Raw genomic sequence first — 22,548 nt, forward strand, 5'->3', positions numbered from 1 at the left:
CCAAGGCCTCTCTTCGTCGCTGTTTAAGGGGAGGAGCGTGGAAAGATATCGAGACCAAATAAATAACTGTGCAGTGAGATGTGGGGCTTGTGCTGCTGAATAGAGTTGCTTTGACAGCCCAGTGAACATGTGTAGCATCACTTTATATCTTCTCCCAGAATAGCACAGCCCAGAATCTTCCATCTCTGCATTATAAATAGCAACCAGAGTGACTTATTCATGGGGCTGCTGTCACAGCCCTTTATGTAATTGGGTGGTGAGTGCACACGTTGTGTCTCTGACATGCAGATTGTTGGCCCTTGTCTGAGCCCCCATTCTGTGAAACCCCTCCTCTCTCTGCTGCCCCGGGCTGATCCTCCATCAGCAGGTCCAGGGTAGGGTTATCACTGAAGGTCCTCAGACCCTAGCTGTAGGTCTACCCCCCTACTGCCCCTCCTCCCTCACGGTCCACAGCTGAGAACCGGCTGGGTGATGGGAGCTGGGGCTGGGTGATGGGAGCTGGGGCTGGGTGATGGGAGCTGGGGCTGGGTGATGGGAGCTGGGGCTGGGTGATGGGAGCTGGGGCTGGGTGATGGGAGCTGGGGCTGGGTGATGAAGTGGGACATTACCCTCTCACTGTGAGCCCACCGGTCTGTATTCGGGCTGAGGCAGAGAGCTCAGAGCTGGGGGTGGGATTGGGGTAAATGTGGGAGGAATCGGATCTGAGAGGGACCCACTGGGGGCAACATTGGAACTCCCCCAGAAAGCCATGGATGTCCTATGGTTGAGTGTATTCACAGTGGAGTTCCTTGGTTTTTGGCTTCAGGGCACCAGAGCAGGGGTGAGGGGGTGTCTTGATGAGATGGAATGGTGGAAGAGGCTTAAAGTCGTGAACAGCTCAGACCTGTGTGGGTGGGCCAACCTGAGGCATGGCGGGGGGGTGGGGAGAATAGTCGGGGTGAGAGATGGGGCACGAGGGGATGAGGAGAGATTAGGGTGGGTAATGGAGACGGAGCAATGGGGAGTGAGGAATTGGGAGTTGGAGATGAGGAGGGGAATAGAGAAGGGGGACACAGGAGTTGAGCTGGTTGGAAGTGGGGCAGGTAGTGGACGGGGTTCTGGAGCTCATGGAAGGGTGAGGTGGGAAGATTGGCTTTGGGTGACGGAGGGAGTGGGAGAGGTGGGCAGGAGGTGCAGTGATGGGGCTTTAGGCAGCGTTTGCTCGGGGGTGAGGGACAATGGGGAGAAGGGGGAATGAGGAGAAAGGAGGGATGCTTAGGAATGGAGGGAGGGGTAAAATCAGACAGAAGAGGAGTTTTCTTCTTATAAGACGAGTTTTCTCATCGCTCCCCATGTGGGAGGGGAGAGAGGAGGGCTGGACCAAATGGAAGAATCACGAACCATGTATCAGTGGTTCCACAGCCAATCTGCCCATCAAACCCATGGCATGTTCTGCTCCAGAGAAGGTCCCTTAACGCATCATTGACCATTCACTGCATCACTGGCCAGTCACTGCATCACTGGCCAGTCACTGCATCATTGACCTGCTATCAGTGTCTCTGCTCTCTCTCTGTGGCTGGAGGGCAGATGGAAGATGTTAGCACCAGTTCCTGCTTACCTTGATGGTTTTAGTCTGTAGCTTGAGTCCGTTTAAGGTGTTAATGGCTTTGTCGGCATCATTCGGATCCACGTAGTTCACAAAACCGTATCCTAAGCTCTGACCTACAGGGAGGAGGAAGGAAAGGTTAGCATTCCAACAGAGAGAAGGAAGCAAGTCTGTCAGTACATGGAGTATGACAACATCGCCATTCCTCAGCACAGGTTCTGACGTAACATTTGATTGGACTCGTGTAAGGATGATTTACCTGGGTAGCAGGCAAAGCAAGATTAATCACTGTATATCGGTACATGTGAGAACAATATACCAATCCCAATATCAGGAGTTCCCGGTTCCACTGTCAAACCCGCTCATGGGGAAGTCTAGCATTCATTGCCTGCTCGGATGACCATTGAGAAAGTCCACTTTCGTGAATTGCAGCAAGTGGTGAGATATTGTCAGGCAGGCAGCAACAAATGGACAACACAAGGTGTCCAAGTCAGGGTGGAGAAAGACATGGACAGTGGTGATGAGGACATGCCCATGTTCCTGCCCTGCATTCCTCTCATGGGCAGAGGCCGTGGGGTGTGGGTGATCTCGTTGAAGGAGCGTTGATGAGTTGTGTCCAGATGTGTATCAGGAAGTGTATAGAGAAAGGAGGCAGAGTGCAGGAATTAGTGTCAGAAAGAAAACTGCAGATGCTGGTTTAAATCGAAGGTAGACACAAAATGCTGGAGTAACTCAGCGGGTCAGGCAGCATCTCTGGAGAGAACGAATGGGTGTTATAGGTGCAGAGAGAGTGTAGATTAAAAAGTGCGTCTGAAAAGACAATCTGAACACTAAACGCCCAATCAGAGGGGTCGGGAGGAGATACTGCTAAATGCCTCCAAGTTTGATTGCCATGGCTGATGGGCCAATTGGCCGCCTTCTGCACCGTGACTTTCAATGTTCCTACCGTAAACCCGATGCCAGGTACTCAAAGTGAGGCATGGGTATCAGCCATTGGCCAACATCCCATGATCTACTGTTCAGTGGAAGGTGGCCTTCTGTTGGCATGGGCAGGTGGGTGGCCACTGCTGGAGTGTTGGGGCTCCAGGCTGGTGGAAGCTCTTATCCAATAACGAGCCCCGATCCAGGGATGTTGTCATCATCATTGGCCATTCCTGCCCTGAGGGACCTCCTTGAGAGGGGGGTCAGGGTCAGGGTCAGGGTCAGGGGCAACTCTTTCACTCAGAGGGTACTCTACATTGCAATGAGCTGCCAGTGGAAGCTATAGAAGTGGATATAATTAGGACTTTCAAAGGACATTTGGACAGATATTTGGACACGATGGGTTTTGAGGGACATGGGCCAAACGCTGGCAAATGGGACTCGCCCAGAATGGCAACTTGGTCGGCATGGACAAGGTGGGCCGAAGGGCCTGTATCCATGCTTTACAGCTCTGTCACTCCATGACCCCTTGCCTGTAACGGGAACAGACTGAGCAAGACTCAGTCAACCTTGGATTAGAAGATCTGATCTTTTCCTTGGTTGGGAAGAAGATGTACAAATCTCCAGGCTGTGTGGCTGGTGGAGTTCAGAGACACTTCCTGTACATTGTCGCGCACTGGAAGCAAAGATCTGCCCTCCATCGTACTTTAAAAAAATGTTGTGGAGGTTTTGTGATGCTATTTTTGCTCACTTTTTTATAGAGCGCTGTGTTGCCATGATGATACCGCACAAATTGTGCATGTGTGTCTCTGCCTCCTGTCAGCAGCTACAAGCCTTTTACAGCCGATCAAATTCACTCAGAAAATCAATGTTTTGGCTGCCTCTACAATGTCTGCATTTCACCCAGAATATTTAAACATTCGTCTGAATCACTGAGACAAATTGTACACCCAGTCACGATAGTTCCTCTGATCCCTGTTGGAACGCATCGAGCTGCAGTGCCATGGTTGATACTTTACAGACCCTGAACTAAACATTCGTAAATAAAATTAATCAAGTAGTGCCTTCCCCATCCTCACAAAGTCCCTCAGAGTTGAAGAGTTACAGTCCACAGTCAGACCGTCGCAAAGCACAGAAACAGGCCATTCAGCCCACCCTGTCCATGCCGGCCACCGTTTATCAATACAGATCCAATTTTCGTACTTGGTCAGTCGCCTTCATTGCCTCTAGGATTCAGATGCTTCTTACATGTTGTGTGAGTCTCCATCAGGCAGTGCGTTCCAAGTTACCACCACATCTTCCTCTAAGCAAACCTCTTCCTCCGATCCCCTCTAAGCCTCTTATTTCCACCCCAAACCTAGGGCCTCTGGTCTGGGGAGAGGTTTCTCACTATCCACTCTGTCTCCACCTCTCATGGTTCTGTGTCCCTCTATCAGGCTTTCCCTTAGCTTGCCCTGTTGCTGAGATGTGTAGTCAGTGTTGCCTCAGGTGTTGACCTGTGCTCAGCCATAAGGTCACAGGTGATAGGAGCAGTATTAGGCCATTTGGCCCATCAAGTCTACTCCTCCATTCAATCATGGCTGATCTATCTCTCCCTCCTAACCCAATTCTCCTGCCTTCTCCCCTTAACCCCTGACACCCGCACTAAACAAGAATCTATCTATCTCGGCCTTAAAAATATCCACTGACTTTGCCTCCACAGCCATCTGTGGCAATGAATTCCACAGATTCACCGCCCATTGGCTAAAGAAATTGCTCATCTCCTTCCTAAAGGAACGTCCTTTAATTCTGAGGCTGTGACCTCTGGTCCTAGACTCTCCCACCAGTGGAAACATCCTCTCCACATCCACTCTATCCATGTTCTCCGAGCCATGTGTAGCCATCTAAACCATTGATTATTGGTCAGGGCAATGCAAGGATTCAATAGACCTCTTGGCCACGATGAAATGCCCCTTATGTAGGTGGGTGGTAGGAGAACTAGGAGTAGGTGATGGCATGTGGGAGAGAATAGGTTGTAGGTGGATCTTCTCCAGAGTAGAGAGCTGAGCTTTAGGGTGAGGGGGTGGGCGCTTCCACCCTGGGGAGGAGGTTCTGACCGTCTAATGATCTGGTCTCCAGTACCATTGGGGCAGAGTTCCAGAGATTCACCAGCTCTGAGAGATGACATTTCAGGATGCCTCAGTTTTAAACAACTGACCCCTCATCCTATGTCCACGTTCCCTTGTCCGTGACTCTCCCACCAGCGAAAGCTCAGTAATGAAAAACAACCAGGTGCGGTTTCTTTTGGTGTTGGAATCATTTGTTGGCAAATATTGGTTTGTTTCACCTTCCATGTACGTTCAATAAAGCACCACACAACTTTAGTTTAGTTTAGAGATGCAGTGCGGAAACATGCCCTTTGGCCCATTGAGTCCGCACCGACCACTGGCACTATCACACACACTAGGGACAAATTACAATTTTTACTGAAGCCAATTAACCTACAAAGCTGCAAGTCTTTGGAATGTGGGAGGAAACTGGAGCACCTGGGGAAAACCATGTGGTCACGGGGAGAACGTACAAACTACGTACAGACAGCACCCCTAGTCAGGATTGAACCCGGGTCTCTTGCGTTGTAAGGCAGCAACTCTACCGCTGCCCCACCGTGCCGCCCAAAAGCCGGTCAAAGCAGCCAACTCCTTAAAGCCCAGGCCAGCCTTTCTCAGCATGTCTAACCAGTGACGGTCGACTCCCATATGTGGAGTCATCTGAAATCAGGGAAATGAGATTTCAAATCGCAGATCTGCTTCGATGTGAATTGTGGGCCGACAGATTCCATCAGCGGCCACTTGGTGATTTGGGTTAATTGTACTGACAGAGAACCAAAGCCTCTGCATCATGTTGACTGAAGCATTCTGTGCAACCAAACCTAACTGACTTTGCAGCACTAATTATAAATGTCCACAAAACGAACCAAAATGAACCTGTATTTTAGCAGAAGCTTTGACCAGCTGCTCCTTATCTCCAGTATTGACCTCTCTGTCTTTACATCTCAGACAACAGATCCCACAATCTGACCATTGCCATTTACCCGAGGGAATTTGCAAATCATGACCCAAACATTCGAGGCACGGCTTAAAATTCACTCCCACAGAATTTACGCGAAATTAAAGCAAATAAGTAAAATCTGAGCCTGAAATGTAACATTTGGATGGCATCTTTATGGAGGTAATGGAGGCCTTCCTGGCCTTGTGTTTCTGGAGTCCTCCACAACCAGACAACATTGGTGTTTGCAGTCTAGTAATTGAGGTCTAACGTACCGCAGCTTCTGATATCATGGCCCATCATTTCACACACCGTCACTCTGTAACAAAGTCACTGCTGTCTCACTGTTCTAAACCCCACTGACTGCCATTAACGGTTCTGCCTCCTTTAGTTTTTAAACTTTGTGGGATTTGGCCAACACTAAACCTCGATAGAAATCACCTGCTGAGTTGAATAAATAGAACAGATTAAAGAGAAATTAATTTCCATATTAAATCCAAGGTCCTCCTGCCTTTGAGCTGTTTACCAGCAACGTGCACAGAGACAGCCGGGCGGGAACAGTGGAGATTCTCAGCTTCATTGAGGATGTCAAACACACAACACTAACCCAAACCAGGGGGCTGTCATTTAAAACGGAGGTGCGTGGAAACCTCTCAGAGCTGGTGACCCTCGGACTATCATAGATTGGACTTTGTTGGCTTGACCCTGCACTAAATGTTATTCCCTGATCATATATCTGTACACTGTGAATGGCTCGATTGTAATGTGTAGGAAAGAACCACAGATGCTGGTTTAAATCGAAGGTAGACACAAAATGCTGGAGTAACTCAGCGGGTCAGGCAGCATCTCTGGAGAGAAGGAATTCCTAGCTCAATAGTAATCATGTATTGTCTTTCTGTTGACTGGCTCGCACGCAACAAAAGCTTTTCACTGTATCTTGGTACATGAGACAATAAACTAAAGTGAAACAGATGAATCTCTGGAATTCATTGCCCCTGAGATGGTGGAGGATGAATCATTCAATATATTTAAGGTGGAGACAGATAAAAGAACAGAGAAAAGGAAAGAGAAAGGAAGAGAGAATGGAGACACAAGGAACAGCTGATGCTAGAATCCAGAGCAAAGAACAAAGTGCTGGAGGAACTCAGTGCGTCAAGCAGCATCTGTGAAGATGATGTTTTGGATTAGGATCTTCCCTCGGACTAATAAAATCCCCTGTCCATTTCCTCCACAGATGCTGCCTGACCTGCTGAGTTCCTCCACACACTGTGTTTTTGTCCAGTACTTTCTGTGCAGTCTCTTCCTCCTCATCATTCAGAAAGATGGAAGGACCGATCTCTCTGCTCAGATGACCTCTTCTGTCACTCCACACGTTGGGATATCACAGCCTGTCGTGCCTAGTGATCATCAAATCCATCGCCCATTATCTGAGAGAAACATATAAAATTCTTAAGGGATTGAACAGGCCGATGCAGGAAAAATGTTCCCCATGATGGGGGAATCCAGAACCAGGGGTCACAGTTTCAGAATAAGGGGTAGGCCATTTAGGACTGAGATGAGGAAAAACTTTTTCACCCAGAGTTGTGAACCTGGGAATTCTCTGCCACAGAAGGCAGTGGAGGCTAATTCACTGGATGTATTCAAGAGAGAGTTAGTTTAACTCTTAGGGCTAGCGGAATCAAGGGATATGGAGAGAAAGCAGGAACGGGGTACTGATTTTGGATGATAAGCCATGATCATATTGAATGGTGGTGTTGGCTCGAAGGGCCGAATGGCATACTCCCGCACATATTTTCCTGTGTTTCTGTTATATTGAGCACCAGCATCTGATTATGGGCCAGGCATCTTGTGAGGCAATAAAAGCCCAGTTCTAAATATGGACCTGATATCTCGGCAAGATGTCTCAAAGCCTGAGGTTGCTGATGAATTAACGTCACGAATGAGAAGTCACAACACTTTGGAATGTTTCTGTCTGATGTTTCGGGTTTTGCAAGCATTGGTGACCTCTTCCTCTATCTGAGAATGCCCTGGGCCAACAATTAACAAGCACCTGGTCCTCCTCAATGCAGAGTGAGTTACACAATGGATTCATCCAGTCACTAACAGTAACAAACCGTTCAGAGACAGTAGTCTCCATGGACAAAGTGCTCTGAGGAATTACATTGGATTCTGTGTGGGATTAATGTAAAACTCCAAGCTGCTGTTTCTGCCCGTTATCCAGCATATGCAATTTCAAAATATTTTCTTTGCCTTTGACCAGAAGGCTGATGTACGTGAGGAGAATACAGACATTTGTCCATTTTTTCCCCCCCAATATCAATTAAACCATCGCACTTTAGGTGGTAGTTGTACAGAATGAGCTGCCAGAAGAGGTAGTTGAGGCAGGGACTATCGCAACGTTTAGGAAACAGTTAGACAGGTACATGGACAGGACAGGTTTGGAGGGATATGGGCCAAACGCAGGCAGGTGGGACTGGTGTAGATTGGGCATGTTGGCTGGTGTGGGCAAGTTGGGCCTAAGTTTCCATGTTGTATGACTCAATGACGATGACTTTTGTTTATTTTAATTTTTATTCGTAACATACTGAATAAAAATGATTCCTGTTCTTATTGAATAGAAATATGACAACTTCCTGTCTGCTGTGCAAAGTGAAGGAATAGAAGTTCCTGTTGACCACAGGAAGTGACATAGACAGAGAATGGGTTCCCTCCACAACTGGCTGGGTAAGTCCTTGTGGAATCTGTAATTTCACAGAATGATGGCTTTTTTGGTCATATATCTTCCAGTTTACATGTTGAAAAGAAGCTGCAAAGAGTTTTATGAAAGTTGTTAATGTTGTGAATAAATTAATTTGGCTTGTGGTGCATTGGGAATACTGGTTGTGTTTTATCTGCAAAAGATTGTGATGTGGTTCTCAGCAAATTGTCAAATTGTGATGAGTTTCAGAGAATGTCCAAGGCCTGGGATTTTTAGTGGAAGCTCTCAGAGATGGTGGTGATGACAGCGATGGGCTGCCTTGTCTCTGAATGTCAGTGTTGGGTTCAGGATTTGTCTCGGGCACACCAACAACTCTGCTATTTCTACTTGTGCTCGGGTAGATGTGAAACGGCAAGTTAGTGGCACAGCTCATACAGCAGTGACTTCTCAGTGCTAGTGGCCTGGGTTCAATCCTGGCCTTGGGCATTGTCTGTGTGGAGTCTGCACGTTCTCTGTGACTGCATGTGAATTGCTTCTGGTGTGTAGGTGATGAGTAGAATCTTGGGGGTAGTCAGTGTGAACGTGGGGAGAGTAAACAAGCGATCAGTGTAAGTGGGAGGTTGTGGTTGGTGTCGATGACCTGATGGGCCGAACGGCCTGTTTCTCTGTCGGATCTCTTTATCTCTCTGTCCTTACTCACCGTATCCTGTCTGACTCCTTTCCCTCGGCTAACATCACCACAACTGAGGATTGGACTGTTTCCGCCTGCTGTATTTGGAGCATGCTGTGTGTAAATGGGCCCTCATGTAGCCCATGTGGTCACAGTTGTGACACTTTGAAAGTATGTCATCGGCAGCACAGTGACCTCAGTGACCCAAGGCTTTGGAAAGCATCTGTGCAAGACTATCTACTTGACTTGGCTACTGTTAAATCATCAACAGAGTGTGGGAATAGGTGATTAACAAAGGACAAGGTTAATCTATCACCAAGGGTAGTGCACTCAGACTGAGTGAGATAATCACTTCAATGGGAAAAACATAGTTTTGAGTTCTTTAGCAGACGGCCATTCTGCCCCTCACGGCTACCCTAGCCTAGGTTTGCAACCAATCCTTCATCTTCCCTCTGCATGTACCTCGAACCTGTTTCCATTCCAGCATAATTAAACTCCTTTTTAGTTTGCATTTTCTAGCCTGGCAGTAAACTCAAAACATAAAAGTCCACTTTGTTTTTGTAATCCAATCATCTTGATTCCAAGAGCCCTGGTTGTTTTCAGCCAATAGGAACAATGTTTCTGTCTGCACAATCATGATTTAAAGTACCTCTGTCACATTCCTTCTCAATCCCCGGGAAGATGGGGCCCATTCAATCCACGTCACTAAAGTCCTACGTGATTAGAATCATTCAAGTAAATTTCTCCTGTGCCTTCTCTCAAAAACCATCCACCCAAAACTGGACACAATAGTCCAGCTGTGGCCAAAACGTGGTGTTGTAAAGACCAGTCTGAAGAAGGGTCCCGACCTGAAACGTCACCTATCCATGTTCTCCAGAGATGCTGCCTGACCCGCTGAGTTACTCCAGCACTCTGTGAAACGTCACCTATCCATGTTCTCCACAGATGCTGCCTGACTCGCTGAGTTACTCCAGCACTCTGTGAAACGTCACCTATCCATGTTCTCCACAGATGCTGCCTGACCCGCTGAGTTACTCCAGCACTCTGTGAAACGTCACCTATCCATGTTCTCCACAGATGCTGCCTGACCCGCTGAGTTACTCCAGCACTCTGTGTCCTTTATTGTTTTGTAAAGGTTTACTGTGACTTCCTAACTCAAGCACTCAGTGGATTGAACGATCTCTGCTGAGCCATGACACCTCCACGATTATTCTGCTGCTTGCTCCAGCCTACCTGTGATCTTGTCTCGGACGAGTTTGCATGATTCTATCTCCCCGATGCTGCCAAACAGGCTCTTGAACTCTTCCTGTGTCATGTTCTGTGGTAGATAGTTGACAATGAGGTTGGTCTTGCTGTCGTCCGAGGGCCCGGCCATCATTGGTATGGAGCAGTTTGTGCTGTTCAGGGAAGGGCCGTTGGATGTGTTGTTGCTTGTAGGACCATTTGCCACCTGAGTTTCCATAGTGCTGAGTATCTGCTAAAGTAGAAAGACAAAGGCTATGAGTTGGAGCACAAGCCATGAAAGCCTTGACTAAATGTCAGCAATTTTGTAAAACGGCCAGGTGCTTCCTGGTGGGAATGTGATTGCAACAGCTCTGAAACTATCCCTGAACCCATCGTCTCTGCTCAGGCTGTCGGCACACACCTGCACCAATCCTACCCTGAACCCATCGTCTCTGCTCAGGCTGTCGGCACACACCTGCACCAATCCTACCCTGAACCATTTCATTCTCCCCACATCTCCATCGACTCAAACCAAGAGAGTCCATGGTTCGACGTGAGAGACTGAGTCAAGGCATTAACAGCAAGTTCCCCGATGTTTGGGGATGGGTGAACCTGTGACATCTTGTTTCTGTGGGGTTCAGAGAATGATAGGAACGGTGTCACCAATGGTACTTTGACATTGACTGAACTGTCCTGTCACCAACTAGGGAGTGGTCCTGACCTCACATCGACCTCATTGGAGACCCTCGAACTATCTTTAGTCGGACATTACTGGATTTTACCTTGCACTAAACATTATTCCCTTCATCCTGTATCTGTACACTGTGGACGGCTCGATTGTAATCATGTACAGTCTTTCCACTGACTGGATAGAACGCAACAAAAAGCTTTTCACCGTACCTTGGTACACGTGACAATAAACGAGACGAAGGTGATCTCCGCCTGGTGTGAAGTGGTGCTGGTGTACCTGCAGCCGTGGTGAGTCGAGATACAGGTGAGGGGGTGGTCATTTAAACCAGGGAGCATTGGAACGTCTTGCCCCAGATGGTGGTGAAGCTGGGAACTCAACATAGTGAGTGTGGAGGCCGGATCACTCAAGTAGTTGAAGAGGAGACAGATAACATTTGACAGATCAAGGAGTTGAGGGGTGTGGGTAACGGGGACAGAGGAGGGGAGAGACGTGGGTGGCAGCCGTGCTCACGTTGAATGGTGAGATAGTATCGAGGGGCGGAGGGGCCGAGTGGCCTTGCCCCGCTTCTGTTTTCTGATGTTTTGTGATGTGATGACCTACAGTGTGTGTGGGGGGTGTGGATGTGAACTGTGTGACACGATGTTGGGGTGGGGGAAGGGGAGGATCGCAGCCAACAGCTCACGGAGATACCAGAGGCATGAACACAGTCACCTTGGCCACTCGACCACTAAAGCATGCCCGTAGAATACAACACACTCCCACAGAACTCTCTGGTTGTTTTTCAAACCTATGCAGACGTGTTGCAGCTGAGCGATCCCTCAACAGCAAAGAATGATCAAAGAGAGAATCATCGAGAACAACAGCGTGGAAACAGAGATGACTTTGCTCGTCCATTTACACTGGTCCCCACCAAACCCACTTCATTCCCCGCACGGCCACATCGACTTCAGTCCAGTTTATAGTCAGATGCACAAGCACAATGAGGAACAGTGAGATCACAGACACATAGAATCAGGCAGCACACAAAACATAAATCACACAAAAACTGTGTGAAATAAAAATAAATAAAATACATGCAAAAATATACAATTAAAAAAGCTAGACTCTCCCCGGCACTCTGTGAAACATCACCTATCCATGTTCTCCAGAAATATAAGAAAATAACTGTAGATGCTGGTACAAATCGATTTATTCACAAAATGCTGGAGTAACTCAGCAGATCAGGCAGCATCTCGGGAGAGAAGGAATGGGTGACGTTTCGGGTTGAGACCCTTCTTCAGAGATGCTGCCTGACCCGCTGAGTTACTCCAGCACTCTGTGAAACGTTACCTATCCATGTTCTCCAAAGATGCTGCCTGACCCACTGAGTTACTCCAGCATTTGTCAATCTTTCACAAACAAACCAGACTGATTTATTACAAGTAACTCACTACTCAGGCTTGTTCTTTGGCAAGAGAAGGGGTTAGATGAGTCAGAAGTCGTGTGGTAGTTTTATAAGACTGGCGTTATTGTGTTTCAGCATGTGGAGTATTGAGTGCAGTTCTGGTCGCCCCATTACAAAAGGCAGTGGAGGCTTTGGAGAGGGTGCAGGAGGTTTACCAGAATGTGGGCTGGATTAGAGGCTATTAGAGGCAGGTTGGATAAACGTGGATTGTTTTCTCTGGAGTGTCAGAGGCAGAGGGAGACCTGATGGATGTAAATGAAATTGTGAGGGGCGCAGATGGGGTAGACAGTCAGAACCTTTCCCAGGGTTTACATGGCCTACAGAGCTGGAATGGCTGTGGGAGTCAGATGTGACCGTGGTCTTGGTGAATGCCTCTTGGATACGTACATGAAAAGGACGGTGAATGTTCTTGCAAACAGCCGCACAGGAACAGTGGGCCAAGTGGCCTCTATCTTTGCAGTGATGTTGAGAGATGATGTGAGAGTAGCCGTGGGCTGAGTCAGGCAGCGTTGAGGGAATGATATTGACCTGACTTTCGCTGCTTGCTGTCGTAAGAACTCAGCTTGTCATTCGTTGAATTGTCATCAGTGCTGATGGGGTCAAAGAGTTCACGAAATGTGTTGTTGAACGAGATGTTCCAGGGAGGGTCAGGATTCATTCTAGTCTTTACTTTAACTCGGCTAAAGTGATGGGAAAGGAGGAAGGTTTGACCCAGTGGCCCTGGAACAGCCGAGGGCCCTGGACCAGCCCTGGGACAGTGAGGGCCCTGGGACAGTGAGGGCTCTGGACCAGTCCTGGGACAGTGAGGGCCTTGGGACAGTGAGGGCCCTGGGACAGTGAGGGCCCTGGGACAGTGAGGGCCCTGGGACAGTGAGGGCCCTGGGACAGTCCTGGGACAGTGAGGGCCCTGGGACAGTGAGGGCCCTGGGACAGTGAGGGCCCTGGGACAGTGAGGGCTCTGGACCAGTCCTAGGACAGTGAGGGCCTTGGGACAGTGAGGGCCTTGGGACAGTGAGGGCCCTGGGACAGTGAGGGCCCTGGGACAGTGAGGGCCCTGGGACAGTGAGGGCCCTGGGACAGTGAGGGCTCTGGACCAGCCCTGGAACAGTGAGGGCCTTGGGACAGTGAGGGCCTTGGGACAGTGAGGGCCCTGGGACAGTGAGGGCCCTGGGACAGTGAGGGCCCTGGGACAGTGAGGGCCCTGGGACAGTGAGGGCTCTGGACCAGTCCTGGGACAGTGAGGGCCTTGGGACAGTGAGGGCCCTGGGACAGTGAGGGCCCTGGGACAGTGAGGGCCCTGGGACAGTGAGGGCCCTGGGACAGTGAGGGCCCTGGGACAGTGAGGGCCCTGGGACAGTGAGGGCTCTGGACCAGTCCTGGGACAGTGAGGGCCTTGGGACAGTGAGGGCCCTGGGACAGTGAGGGCCCTGGGACAGTGAGGGCCCTGGGACAGTGAGGGCCCTGGGACAGTGAGGGCCCTGGGACAGTCCTGGGACAGTGAGGGCCCTGGGACAGTGAGGCCCTGGGACAGTGAGGGCCCTGGGACAGTGAGGGCTCTGGACCAGTCCTGGGACAGTGAGGGCCTTGGGACAGTGAGGGCCTTGGGACAGTGAGGGCCCTGGGACAGTGAGGGCCCTGGGACAGTGAGGGCCCTGGGACAGTGAGGGCCCTGCACCAGCCCTGGAACAGTGAATGCCCTGGGACAGTGAGGGCCTTGGGACAATGAGGGCCCTGGGACAGTGAGGGCTCTGGACCAGTCCTGGGACAGTGAGGGCCCTGGGACAGTGAGGGCCCTGGGACAGTGAGGGCCCTGGGACAGTCCTGGGACAGTGAGGCCATGGGACAGTGAGGCCCTGGGACAGTGAGGGCCCTGGGACAGTGAGGGCCCTGGGACAGTGAGGGCCCTGCACCAGCCCTGGAACAGTGAATGCCCTGGGACAGTGAGGGCCTTGGGACAATGAGGGCCCTGGGACAGTGAGGGCCCTGGGACAGTGGGGACAGTGAGGGCCCTGGGACAGTGAGGGCCCTGGGACAGTGAGGGCCCTGGGACAGTGAGGGCCCTGGGACAGTGAGGGCCCTGGGACAGTGAGGGCCCTGGACCAGCCCTGGGACAGTGAGGGCCCTGGGACAGTGAGGGCTCTGGACCAGTCCTGGGACAGTGAGGGCCCTGGGACAGCGAGGGCCCTGGGACAGCGAGGGCCCCGGGACAGTGAGGGCCCTGGGACAGTGAGGGCCCTGGGACAGTGAGGGCTCTGGGACAGTGAGGGCTCTGGACCAGTCCTGGGACAGTAGGGCTCTGGGACAGTGAGGGCCCTGGGACAGTCCTGGGACAGTCCTGGGACAGTGAGGGCCCTGGGACAGTGAGGGCCCTGGACCAGTCCTGGGACAGTAGGGCTCTGGGACAGTGAGGGCCCTGGGACAGTGAGGGCCCTGGGACAGTGAGGGCCCTGGGACAGTGAGGGCCCTGGACTAGTCCTGGGACAGTAGGGCTCTGGGACAGTGAGGGCTCTGGACCAGCCCTGGGACAGTGAGGGCTCTGGGACAGTGAGGGCCCTGGACCAGTCCTGGGACAGTGAGGGCCCTGGGACAGTGAGGGCCCTGGGACAGTCCTGGGACAGTGAGGGCCCTGGGACAGTGAGGGCTCTGGGACAGTCCTGGGACAGTAGGGCTCTGGGACAGTGAGGGCTCTGGGACAGTGAGGGCCCTGGGACAGTGTGGGCCCTGGACCAGTCCTGGGACAGTGAGGGCCCTGGGACAGTGAGGGCCCTGGGACAGTGGGGACAGTGAGGGCCCTGGGACAGTGGGGACAGTGAGGGCCCTGGGACAGTGGGGACAGTGAGGGCCCTGGGACAGTGGGGACAGTGAGGGCCCTGGGACAGTGGGGACAGTGAGGGCTCTGGGACAGTGAGGGCCCTGGGACAGTGAGGGCCCTGGGACAGTGGGGACAGTGAGGGCCCTGGGACAGTGATGGCCCTGGGATTCTGCCAACATCCCGGGCAGTGGTTGTTACTCAATGACTCGAACTGAATTGTGTGAAGGGAGGGAAACTATTTCTCCAGTACATCAAGCAATATAGTTTGGGGCAGAGTGCTGGAGTGCTGGGTCGAGTGGTCTATCTTGCTCTGCTCTATTGTCTTTGGTGTAAACCAGCATCTGCAGTTCCTTTTTTGCACACTGTATCTAGGCTTGCTCCTGCGCTGAGCTGTTCTACGGTCTGTCGATTGCCCGTGACTTGCAGCCCATTATTTCCCCTAAATCAGCAGCAGAGCGGGGTCTTGCTGGGCGGAGTAACTCTGTTCCTCGACCTCGCTGGGTGCAGTGAAATCAAAGCACTACATTGCCTGAAAACTGCTCCATAACCTCCAAAGACTGTGAAAGGTATTATATAAATGTTCTGTGACTGCAATAAACACATAACTAGTTTATTGCTGTGTCAGTAAAGCCCTGCAGTTGTTGGAATGTTGCTTTAGCATCTTGTCGTTATGTTTTCCTGAGTGTGGTCACGAGGAACAGCTGAGTGTTCACTCACAGCCTCCTGAGGAAGGTACTTCCTTTCCTGACACTGTGACCCCCCCCACCGCTCCCCCCACCGCTCCCCCCCACCGTTCCCCCCCACCGCGACCCTCTACCACTCCCCCCCACCGCTCCCCCCCACCGCGACCCCCCACCGCTCCCCCCCACCGCTCCCCCCCACCGCTCCCCCCACCACTCCCCCCCACCGTTCACCCCACCGCTCACCCCACCACTCCCCCCCACCGCGACCCTCCACCACTCCCTCCCACCGCTCCCCCCCACCGCGACCCCCCACCGCTCCCCCCCACCGCTCCCCCCCACCGCTCCCCCCACCACTCCCCCCCACCGCTCACCCCACCGCTCACCCCACCACTCCCCCCCACCGCGACCCTCCACCACTCCCTCCCACCGCTCCCCCCCACCGCGACCCCCCACCGCTCCCCCCCACCGTTCCCCCCCACCGCTCCCCCCACCGCTCCCCCCCACCGCTTCCCCCCACCGTTCCCCCCCACCACTCCCCCCACCGTTCCCTCCCACCACTCCCCCCCACCGCTCCCCCCACCCCTCCCCCCACCGCTCCCCCCCACCGCTCCCCCCACCGCTCCCCCCCACCGCTCCCCCCCAAACGTTCCCCCTCCCATTCCCCCACTGCTCCCCTCACCGTTCCCCCCCATCGCTCCCCCCCACCGTTCCCCCCCACCGCTCCCCCCCACCGTTCCCCTCCACCGTTCCCCCCCACCGTTCCCCCAATCTCACAGAATGGTCCCGGTACGGAAACAGGCCGTTCAACACATCCTGGTCCTGCTACCCCCTCTAGAGCAACTCACCAGGTCTGCCCCACCCCAGGTGCCCCCCCCCCCCCCCCCCAAATGCACCCCAGCCAGGTCTCTGCAACTTTGGAAGGTTTTCTTCATCTTGTCATTGCCCAACAGACACAATGGAACTATGGCTTCCTCCTTGGTCCAGATTCCAACACACACTGTGTGAAGCAGACCTTCCTAGTGTCACTCTTCACTCTGGTCCCCATTAGTTTGCACCAGTGCGCTCTGGTCACATCTCCATCCATGGTGAACTGTCCACCAGTGCCCACTGGTCACTGCTCTGTAGATGGTGAACTGTCCACCACTGCCCACTGGTCACTGCTCTGTAGATGGTGAACTGCCCACCAGTGCCCACTGGTCACCCCTCCAGCCATGGTGAACTGTCCGCCACTGCCCACTGGTCACCTCTCCAGCCATGGTGATCCCTCCTGCTCTCCACTCTGTCCTGACCCACCCATGTTCCATACTTCCATCAAATCTCCCTTCAGCCTGAGTTCCTGCCCAAGGCAGTGTTGTGAAGGGGATCTTGTTGGTGCTCTTGCAATGATACTGTGTTGTCTCCTTCAAGGAAACACAGGTCAACTCTTGTGAAGACTAACTGACATTTGCAAGACATTTGGACAGGTACATGGATAGGAGAGGTTTGGATGCAAATGGGACAAACGAGGGCAAATGGAACGAGCTTAGATGGGGCATCTTGGTTGGACTTTTAGACTTTAGACTTTAAAGACGTTAGAGATACAGCATGGAAACAGGCCCTTCGGCCCACCAGGTCCGTGCCAAACAGCTATCAACCCATAAACTAGCACTAACTTACACATTAGGGACAATTTACAATTTTTACCGAAGCCAATTAATCTACAAACCTGTACGTCTTTTGGAGTGTGGGCGAAATCGTAGCACCTGGAGAAAACTCACATTGTCACAGGGAGACCGTACAAACTCCATGCAGAAAGCACCCGTAGTCAGGATCGAACCCGGGGTCTCTGGTGCTGTGAGGCAGCAACTCTACCACTGCCCCTGTATGAAGGAACTGAACTAAAGGATCTGTGTACGCTGGCTGCATCACTCTACTGTCCATTACATCTATATCTCCATTGCCTTATTATCCGACAGGCTGCAGATCCAATTGCTGACATCCATTCCCACTGGAGCACAAGGATCTATATTAATGTTGGAGTTTATCTTCGTCGGAGGGATGTGAAGTTCTTGTACCATTACCAGATCTCTGATTGGGAGCAACAGTAAATGTAATCTATTAATTATTCATCAGAGAACATAAACTTGAAATGTTTCTCCTTGAGCTACATCTTTTTGCAGAGGTTTAAAAAGCCGCATGGAACAAACTGTGAATTCATTTTTAGAAAACACAGATAAACTCTTAAATTATTCCAGTGAAAGTTATTCAGATGCAGAAGACAAGGTACCACCATATCCGAGCAACTGCGATCAAACGGGGCGCCATTGGGGGAGGATGAAGGGTGGATGTGACGTGCTGGGTCACCATTTCCTGCCCAACACAGCTGCTCCTCGTCAAGGGATAACATGGACCCAGTGGGCCGAATGGCTTCTTTCAGTGGGACATCTCTCAATCATTATCTCATTGAATGGTAGAATCTTGTTCTCCTCACAATGTTCTTCCCATAGGAACATTTCTCTCTTTCCACAAATACAGAAAGAGTTTAGTGCAGGACAGGAACTGTCAGAGCAGATCTGATCGACCATACGACAGCTGGCCCCATCTCCTCTGCAACGTAGTCTCCAGGGTCCCATGTGGAAAGCAGTCCCCTCTACATTCAGAGTTGAGCTGTGGAGGCAGGGAGGGGGGTAGGACAGAGGGGCTTATTGTTTCTCGTCTGAAAGGAGCAGAATTGTTTCTCCCTAAAATAGGACGACGTTGATAAATCGTGGGGATTACTGTCTGGTTTGGTCAATGGATGTTAGATGGAGTTCAGAAGGATGAGCGGGGACCTGATTGGAACACACAGAATAGTGAAAGGCTTGGATAGAGTGGATGTGGAAAGGATGTTTCCACTAGTGGGAGAGTCTAGGACCAGAGGTCACAGCCTCAGATTTAAAGGATGTTCGTTTAGGAAGTAGATGAGGAAGAATTTCTTTAGGCAGAGGGTGGTGAATCTGTGCAATTCATTGCCACAGACGGCTGTGGAGGCCGTCAGTGGATATTTTTAAGGAAGAAATAGAAAGATTCTTGATTAGTACGGGTGTCAGGAGTTAAGGGGAGAAGGCAGGAGAGTAGGGTTAATGGGGAGAGATAGATCAGCCATGATTGAATGGTGGCGTAGACTTGATTCTACTACTATTACTTCTGACCTTATGACCACAAGGGGTGAAATCTGTGCCAGATCTTATGTCGAAGCAAAGATGAATCGTGGCATAGTGCATCAACATTGCTGTGTTCAGTCTGTCCAACACTCATAGATAAACTGGTTCCCCCTCTTCCGACCACCTGCTCCTCCCACACACTGACCATCAGTTCAAAATCCCCAGAGTAAACTGCATGGAAATAAATCCATTTGTCCTGGATATTTCTAGACTCTAATTATGGTAGCACGCAACAAAAGCTTTTCACTGTACCTCAGTACACACGACGATAAACTAAACTCAAACTGATATTTGTTCCTCGGTTTGCCCTGTTGCTAACCTTCCCTTTATTGCATATTTTGGAAATGAGTTTGTGCAGCTTTTCAACCTCGATAGACATCTGCAGCTATTCCTTTCTGCAAATGGCTTTTCGACCAGACATTTAAACCAGGTCAGTGTGGGAAGGAACTGCAGATGCTGGTTTAAACCGAAGATAGACACAAAATGCTGGAGTAATTCAGCATGGAGCATGCTGGAGTAGCTCAGACTGAAGAAGGTTCTCGATGTGAAGCGGGTCTGTCTGTTTCACTCTGAGCTGTTATTGACACTAACGCTGGTCCTCACAAAGAGCCAGAGTCCTGGATTCACTTTGTCCCTCGGGTACATGTCTCAGCGGTCACAGCTCGAGTTCATCCCACACCCTGGGGCCTGATTCGCTCGGTAGTCGAGGGGTCAGCGTTCTTCAAAATTAAGTGCCGTCGTTACTATTTTGTGAGAAATGTACCCACAGACTGACTGATCTTGCTGGGCTAATGTAATTGTCTTATTGAGAGCCGTACAATAACTAGCCTCTGGTATATTTGTAACCTGGTAACTAGGTTCCATTAATGGATGATTTAATTTCAGCAAATGCTAGATGATGCGAGGGTGGCCATGAGCTGAGGCTGGGCATTTCGTGCCGCACAAGAGCATAGTTTCAGTATCTGTACAGCATTGTGCGTAAGGATTGCATGCAGAGTGATAGGGAGAGATGTGAAAACCCAGACAAACCGTTCAGAAGCTGTACCTCAGCTTGGTTTGCCCTAAGTCTATCGGTTGTTATCCTTCGAACAAAATGCTTTGAGCCAAGCGAGTGTTTAAAGGAACGTAACATAATGTAGTGAGCCGGGAATGGCAGATGTACACGTGATTCTAACATAAAATGAAGCAGCACTGTGATTCTCCAGCGCTTTGTCGGTGGTGGATGTCAGCGTGGAGTTGTGGAGGCACTGCCTCATATGTGTGTAAGAAGGAACTGCAGATGCTGGTTTAAACCGAAGATAGACACAAAATGCTGGAGTAACTCAGTGGGACAGGCAGCATCTCTGGAGAGAAGGAATGGATGATGTTTCTTGTCGAGAACATTCTGGCTGGAATAACTCAGCGGGACAGGCAGCATCTCTGGAGAGAAGGAATGGGTGATGTTTTGGGTCGAGACCCTTCTTCTGAACCCGAAACATCACCCATTCCTTCTCTCCAGAGATGCTGCCTGTCCCGCTGAGTTACTCCAGCTTTTGGTGTCTATCTTCGGGAGGGAGACGTGGCCTAATTGTGGTGGTCTCCAGTTGTTAATATATTTATCGCAAGCACAGCAGGCAAAATGCTCACATTTTGATTACAGGAAGTTAATGAGGAAGTGTGTATCAGCTCATCATCGTTGCACAGAACTGGTGAAGTGGGACATCAAACTATGATAGGTTCTGATGTTATTATTTAATGTCTGATATAAATGTCTAACATGTTTAACTGAGTGTAAGCATGTACCCAAGCTGGATGTGTGCAAGTCCACAACATTCATCAACAATGAAGACGTGACAAGATTGCACGTGTCCATGTGCACTGGTGTCCCCGTGTGTCCATGTGCACTGGTGTCCACATGTGTCCATGTGCACTGGTGTCCACGTGTGTCCATGTGCACTGGTGTCCACATGTGTCCATGTGCACTGATGTCCACGTGTGTCCATGTGCACTGGTGTCCACGTGTGTCCATGTGCACTGGTGTCCACATGTGTCCATGTGCACTGGTGTCCACGTGTGTCCATACGCACTGGTGTTCACATGTGTCAATGTGCACTGGTGTTCACATGTGTCCATGTGCACTGGTGTCCACGTGTGTTCATGTGCACTGGTGTTCTGTGATCAACTATAATTCTACATAAAGCAGAGATTAACAAGTTCTTGATTAGTACGGGTGTCAGGGGTTCTGGGGGGAAGGCAGCAGAATGGGGTTAAGAGGGAGAGATAGATCAGCCATAATTGAATGGCGGAGTGGACTAGATGGGCCGAATGGACCAGTCCTGCTCCTATGCCTTATGGTCTTATAAATGCGCACACACACATCCTTCTGCACATCCACAGCTATGGTAAGGTTTAGCAGAATACTTCCTCTCAATTCTCCTGAGCCCAGACACACTCGAGTTACAGACCCTCTACCACCACCCCAGTCACCAGTATCTTATTGGTTTTGACACTGGACCAGTGTCAATCATCCGTTTATATCTACAAACATGAACAACAAATGTCAAGCCTTACATTGAGCTGTGGGAGATTCAATCACCCGACAAGCGCCTTCCCCATCTCGGCCAGGCCGAGCTCCTGATTACTCTTCTGCGACCCCAGAAAGTCTAGAGAACTCGTGAGGAAGCACGTCAACCTCGACCCTGAGGGATAGCATACGAATGGGAGAAGGGACTCATAATCAGAGACCTGAGGTGGCTATTTTTAAGGCGGAGATAGATAGATTCTTGATTAGTTCAGGGGTTATGGGGAGATGGAAGGAGAATGGGGTTAGGAGGGAGAGATAGATCAGCCATGATTGAATGTGGGAGTGGACTCCATGGGCCAAATGGCCTCATTCTATCCTATTCCTTATGACCTCATGACCTTATGAGCCAGTAATCTGGAGAGAGTTCAAATCCTACAATGGACAGTTAGAATACTGAACTGGCTTTAATTAAATAATCTGGAGTTCTTTTCTTTAAAAAAAAAGCCAAGCATGAGAATTGTCGAGGATGAAAGTAGTGGATTGTTGTAAGTGCATCTGTTGGTGTGAGGGTTTGCTGTTGTAACTTGGCCTAGCGTTGATGTGAGAGACAGCACTGTGTGGAAGGCACAATCTGCTCAACATTACAGCATGGGAGATGGCCAATGAGTGCAGCCTTCTCATCAACGCCCACATCCCATAAATTAATAAAAACTAATCTGCCTTCCTCCCAGGAAACGGGCCATTAGTTTGGAAGCTGGGGTCTGCTTTACTTTACTCATTTGCTGTGTAAGATCTGGAAGGTTTAATTTGACAGCAAGCCACTGCCAGCCTCTCTAACTTGGACAGTCTGTATAAATTAACATTTGTTAAGATGGAAATGAAACCGCAGTGCTGAGTGTGTTGGGGAAGGGGTCACATTTCTATTTTGCTTCCAACGCTGCATCAAATGCGCCGTGATGTGGGGCAAGCGAACGATTGTTTGTCCTTGGAGAGCTTCTGTAATGAGCTTGACTCCACTTGGGAAGCAGCTCCCTCACTCTGCGCTCTGACCTACAGTCTTCCTTGTTCTCTATCCTTGGGGTCTTTCATATCGAGATTACCCAATTAACGG

At 50.6% G+C, this 22,548-nt stretch overlaps 1 protein-coding gene across 4 annotated transcripts in view; it reads right to left on the reverse strand.

The window, feature by feature from the left end:
* Positions 1-22,548, reverse strand: part of elavl3 (ELAV like neuron-specific RNA binding protein 3) — a 135,311-nt gene that overhangs the window by 27,068 nt on the left and 85,695 nt on the right. For 2 of the 4 annotated variants that reach the window (XM_078429555.1, XM_078429557.1), the window contains exons 2-3: positions 10,132-10,375; positions 1,598-1,701 (exon numbers count right to left, since the gene is read on the reverse strand). In XM_078429555.1, the coding sequence (XP_078285681.1) occupies positions 1,598-1,701; positions 10,132-10,375 (348 nt within the window). The remainder of the gene's footprint in view (positions 1-1,597; positions 1,702-10,131; positions 10,376-22,548) is intronic. The other 2 variants (XM_078429556.1, XM_078429558.1) reach the window with 1 other exon arrangement.

The sequence above is a fragment of the Rhinoraja longicauda genome, chromosome 37, assembly GCF_053455715.1.
Source record: "Rhinoraja longicauda isolate Sanriku21f chromosome 37, sRhiLon1.1, whole genome shotgun sequence".
NCBI lineage: Eukaryota > Metazoa > Chordata > Chondrichthyes > Rajiformes > Arhynchobatidae > Rhinoraja > Rhinoraja longicauda.